Source organism: Lytechinus variegatus, chromosome 1 (assembly GCF_018143015.1).
Source record: "Lytechinus variegatus isolate NC3 chromosome 1, Lvar_3.0, whole genome shotgun sequence".
Taxonomy (NCBI): Eukaryota; Metazoa; Echinodermata; class Echinoidea; order Temnopleuroida; family Toxopneustidae; genus Lytechinus; species Lytechinus variegatus.
This window is the reverse complement of record NC_054740.1, coordinates 56032241-56038319: the sequence shown is the minus strand read 5'-3', so window position 1 is coordinate 56038319 and position 6079 is coordinate 56032241. Positions and strand designations below refer to the sequence as shown.

The 6079-nt window shown below is 38.3% G+C and overlaps 1 protein-coding gene across 1 annotated transcript; it reads right to left on the bottom strand.

The window, feature by feature from the left end:
- Window positions 1–3735: 3735 nt before the first annotated feature.
- LOC121406478 (muscarinic acetylcholine receptor M1-like) lies at window positions 3736–5412 on the bottom strand. Its single transcript, XM_041597489.1, has one exon. It carries the CDS (start codon window positions 5350–5352, stop codon window positions 4210–4212), a length of 1143 nt encoding a protein of 380 aa, XP_041453423.1. The 5' UTR covers window positions 5353–5412; the 3' UTR covers window positions 3736–4209.
- Between the last annotated feature and the right edge of the window lie 667 nt (window positions 5413–6079).

Sequence of the window (6079 nt, the reverse complement as noted above, 5' to 3'; positions counted from 1 at the left end):
ATTAGCATGTGTAATTGAAAAGGGATGAGAATTGTCGGGGGAGGGGGGGGGGGCTGTTAGAAGGTGGACACCTTGCTCGTCCATTGGCTTTCAAAATGGACCCTTAATAAACCTCTTTTCATCTAAGAGCGGTCTAAGACAGGCGTGGATCCATGGGGGGGCAAGGGGGCTTTGCTACCCACCTCTCAAAAAATGAGAGAGAGGGGAAGAAAGGCAAGGGAATGAGGAACGAAAATGAAGTGGAAAGGAGAGAGAAAGAATAAAAGAAGGGATGAGAGGAGAAAAGAAGAGGGAGAAAAGGGAAAGGCAAAAAAGCGAAAGGGTGTGAAAAATAAGAGAAAAGGAGATTGTATAGTAAGGAAGGGATGGAAAGGAAGGGGGAAAAGGTGAAATGAAGAGAAGGGAGATGGAAAATAAAAGGAAAAAAGGAGATAGAATTACAGAAAAAGAAAAGCAAAAGAAATGAAGGGAAGGCGGTGAGAAAATGGGTTATTAAAAAAAATTGGTTTAACAAAAAATATATATATGTTTCCCCATTAATGAATGGAAGATGAATATTACAAATCATTTTATATTAAACATGGGACACGTGGTACAAGAATATCCTTATGAACAACGAATAGTAAGTTCAATCTTATCAACACGGATGCTATTTTCAAATCTATATAGACATATTTTCGTAATCATTCAAACTTTTGTTGGTTTCTGACAGCATGTAGCATAATTATTTTCTATTTTAGTTTCTTTTATTTTGTTTAATGTGTGTTTCTGTTTATTTAAAAAAAGTGTTGATTCATCAATGATACTTTTGTTTGATAATTTGTAAAAATCGTTAATTCTATTTGATTTTAATCCTTTATGTTTGGATTCGAAATCAATAGAATAAACTTGAAACTTTTACATACTAGAAAGTAAAAGTAGGAAGTTCTTGTTTGTGAGCAAAATGCTTGTTTATAGCGACCTACTAGTAATCTGCTAAACTTTAACTACAATAATTGCATTAGGTCACATTAAGATAACTACATATATTTCATTGTTTCATGCATATTTTTAAATGCATTATATACCTCATACTTCCAGGGCTTACAGATGTAACCCTTAAGTATCTCCCTAATACAAGCTTGTGAATACCGAATATATTTTTTCATCAAAATTTTGTTTGCTTTTCGGGATTCATTAAAATAGAATTTTGCGTGGGAGGATAGGCATTCCATGAAGCAAGTTGTTCCTTTTCCCCCACACAAGAACATGATCTTATCAGCATATCAGATGCAATGATTTCAGTAGCTTATAACAGGCGCATTGTGAAAAGCTTCGCATAGGTAGGATTTGAGGCCCTCCCCGTAGCTTATAACTGGCGTATCAAGTTTCAAAATTCATTGATCAAAATCCACACATATTGGATCATTCTCAGCTTTACAAACAAACACTTTTATGGACAATAAAGTGAGACACAAAGTTGCAAATCAAGTACATAAATAAATATGAATACGAAATACAAATAGAGATATATAAATTCATTATACAAAAATATAGTGGGCCCCTTACAGGTAATATTCGAGAAACATTAAAAATACTTAGGTCCTATATTTATGGGTCATGACAAATTATGGTGAACGATTTTCCAGGTTGAACCCTAAAACATTCAAATCAATAATTGGCCTCTTTTAGCACAGGTAAAGATGTTTTTCTTTTATTTTTTCTTTTAAAAGTTTCTTTGCACTATGTTTAGGCTCAAATCTAATTAAATATAATTAAACAAAAAAGACTACCGAAGGAGGATAATTATCACGCGTGGGCGGAGTGAGAGTCTGCAGTGCACCCGGACCCCCACCCCATCCCTAAATAAAAAAAAAGGTTGCAAAGGGCAAATATTTTTCAATTTTAATATTCGGAAATGAACAGAATAGCGTAGTACTGGTTGACGTATCACGAAAAGCTCTGCATAGGCCCGGTGCATAGGTATGATTTACCACCCCCCCCCCCTTCATCAATGCAGGGGTTGGGGTCAAGTGAACATGATCGAGGGAGGGGGAAGAAATTAGAAAGAAAAATAGGGAGAAAGACACCCCCTTAGTGTGTGTGTGGGAGGGGGGTGAGTGTGTGCGAGAGAGAGAAGGGGGTAGAGAACATGTAGTCCTGAGAGAGAAGGCGAGAGAGGAGGAGAGTTAGAAAAAAGCTATTTTGTAAATAAACATTCAACGATGTGAAGGGATGAATGTCAAAAATACTGTCTTTGCCAGGAAGTTCTACATCAAGGACAAACTTTACGGATCTATGCCGATTAACACCGCATTATAGCAAAAAAAAATATATGCCATTCAATTTTCCAAGGATGTAATCTGTAACATGTCATTCGGGGACTTCCCGGAACTGAGTGTCGTATGTGTTACAAATTTTTACAGAGAGTACAGTCATTTCACTATTTTCTTTCATCCCCCCATTTTTTTTTAGCTATAGGTGTCACAACTCTCATTGATATTTCACATGTTCATGGGGGGGGGGGTGATGATCAAGTAAAATAGGGAACATGTGTGTGTGTTTTTTTTTAAGGGAAAAAAATTTCCATATCAGGCAAAATGCATGTGCAACAGTAGTCGGGAACAGTTGGTAAAATTCACTGAGTATTCGGGGTCATTTAACCCAACAAACATGATGCATGTATTTTACCCGATATTGGGTAACCTTTTAAAGGAGTAAATAAATCAGACGCTGTGAAACACAAATTCAAATTCAAATTAAAAAATTTATTGCTATAAAATCCTGACATTGAAGGATCATCATCAAAACAACAACAACAACAAAATAACGATTGCACATAAAGGAAACGGGCTATATTTTCGCTTTGTGCTCCGCCTCAACATGAGTCTGATTTCTCCATGATTCCAAATAAATATTAGCGGTTCACAAATTTCAAGTCTACTAGTGCACAATAAATTTCTATCAAATAATTAAAACAACAATATGGTCGGTCAACCCAACCACGCTACTGTATGTAATTCAGTATTTTTTTATGGCAAAACAAGACAGCAATCGACATGTAACTTGTGATATGGTAGTACAATTATGTACACGTTTTATATAACCCTGTATACATATCCCTTGATGTGGGGTTGCTCCCAAGTTAGTCCACTGGCACAGAGTAAGGCCATGTCCTAAATTAAATCGGACTTATAGAATATGGGTCCTTGCATTCAACGTTTCCTCACCATAGGTATGTGTATTGAATGATACCCTTTGGTTCATTATCACAATTATGATTATCTCAATTTTTTCTTTATTTTGAGGCACTATTTATGTAGGCCTACAGAGCATCATAGTTATGTGTTCCCCCCTTTCTCGTTGTTATTCTTTGTATACTCGTATTCTACGTATACTCTTTGTTACATATTTTACATCATATGTACATGCGTATGCACATAATTATCAGCATAACATTTTCAATGCATTCAATATGTGAAATTAAACCACAAATTTAATAATAATAATCATCATCATCATCATAATGCAGTTCTTGTATAGCACATATTACATTATGTAATAACGTCCCTATGCGCTTCCAAAGGACTTGGATATTATCACCCTGGCTTTAGCCCCGCAGCCTTTTACAGCGCGGTGGCATTTCAAGGAATAAATTCCTGCCAGGTACCCATTCACCTCACCTGGGTTTTGTGCAGCACAATGTGGATAAATTTCTTGCTGAAGGAAATTACGCCATGGCTGGGATTCTAACCCACGACCCTCTGTTTAAAAGTCAGAAGACCAATCCACTGGGCCACAACGCTCCACGTTGATTTAAAATCAAGAGGTATAGTTCTAATATGTACAACTATCACTGGATAGTCAAGGATACAAAACATGCTAAAGTTGGTGGATAATTTATTTTCCACCATGCAATACAGTATTTAAACATGAAGAAAATAATACGAAATAAGTATATAGTTTATCACTAGTTTGGATATTATTTTCATTTTTTGGTTTAAATGGATTCCACTAAGTTTGAATCTCTCAGTTCAGGAACCAACGAGATGGGATGGAAGAACAAGTCTTGGCTGCTATGTGGTTTTTAAAATTCTAATTCAAATTAAAATTCAAAATACACGGCTATCAATAAGACTGGACCGCATATTCATGTTAAAATTACCACGTTGGTCAGTTCCAACCATCACCATTAACTTCACTGACCACTCGTATCAGGGTACACCGTCGTCAAGACCGCTTTGACCCACACCACCATCGATCAACACGGAGGTATCTTCGAAGGATTTTACGAAATTGAAGATTGGTGGCAGCGTATATGAACGGATTTATGGTCGAGTTGCACCATCCCAGCACTTCAGTCACCTCCCAAGCGGTATCCGACACGCAATCCATACACATGGCGTAGATCACTGTTGTTGTTATGTAAGGCAACCAGGACACCACGAAGACTCCCGTCAAGATACTGAGAACGATAGCCGCTTTCTTGTGTCGGGCAAGGGTTATCCGTTCCTTTTCTGCAACGTCTTCACCCTTTTCGAGGGTGTTGAGTGTAGTTGCTTCTGCAGCCTCGATCTCTTCCGTGTTACCTGACAAGCGTTCAGTCGTCAATGTCATGTTTGATGAGACGCTAGGTGACCCGTTGGCCTTGCCGTCGAGTTTTGTAGTAGTATATTTCACTTTATCTTTTCCTATGTGACTCAATCTAACCTTAGACCTTTGATAGATGTTAGCGTACACATATGAATTCAGAATGACTACACATACGAGCAATATCCCAAACGGGATCATGTTAATAGCCAGAGGCGCGTAGCCCAGAACTATGAATTCCATGGTGCACATTCTGTCATAATCTATGTTGGACTCTCCTGATATTGGACTCCAAGCAAACGCGATCAAAGTGACAAGAAGAAGAACGACAGTCCAAGCGACGGCGAGGATCAGTCCCACCCGCTTCTTCGTCTGGTATGTCTTGTACTTGAGACCCATACTGACCAAGCAGTAACGGTCCCAACTGATGAGGACCAGCGTGATCATAGACATCCAACATATGGTGTAATCCAGGACCAGCCAGAGCTTACAGATGACTTCACCCAGTGGCCAAAAGCCTCTCAACAGCCATACAAAGTTAAAAGTCAAACTGAATACACCGACCATGAAGTCCGTGACTGCGAGATTCAAGATGAGCAGATTGCCGACTTTGTCCCGTATCTGGGAGACGCGGCTGTAGGCTAAAATCACCAAGAAGTTGGCGACGATTGTGACAGCGATGATGACCCCCATGATCAGGGATATGATGGCGAGAGAAGCAGATGAATACGGTTGTTCTCCCTCCTCAGAAGGAACATTAGCAGGAGTAGTCGTATTCGCCATGGTCGTCGTCCATGTGAGGTTCGTTACTTAAAATCTGATTCAAGTTGAGGAAACTGAACAGCCTTATATAAAAATACGTCCTCGGTGGTTCGAAACGAATAGAGATTTTTCTGTGCTATAACATAATCATATATCTTCGGAACTTTTCCTGGTAATATTACATTACCGTAACTGCTTCCCTTCTTAAACGTAAACTATAAATGATACTTAACAGTTGGTTATATTCTGGAAGCTTACATCCTGAGTAAAAACACACGAAACCCGGTTTTTCCCTAATTTCATGAAAAGTAAACCGCCAGTTCACGTTGACCTTCTCTCAGCATATTTTCTTTGTGCTTGTTAGCAATGTCAACATTTCTAATGTTCTTTTTTTTTCACGCGAGCTTGTTCTCAATTTCCTTGTTGTGAACAATGATTTTGTTGATCCAATCAACAAACTCAACTGAGAAAGTTGAATGATATTTTGACTATATAGGTGAGTGTGTAATTACTGATTTTTTTTCCACCCACGTCAATGCAGGATGGCGTACAGGTTGGGGTTTGGGGCGCTTGCCCCCCCTCCAAAGATAAAAATACCAAGACCAAGAAAAATAGAGAAATGGGAAGAGGGAAGGGTGAAATATGGCATCATCTTCTGAATATTATTTCAAGATCAGCCACAAAATTATTTTTTGTTATAAGAATATCCGAATTTTTGCTCACTTCGCTCGCTCGTAACTTTTTATAA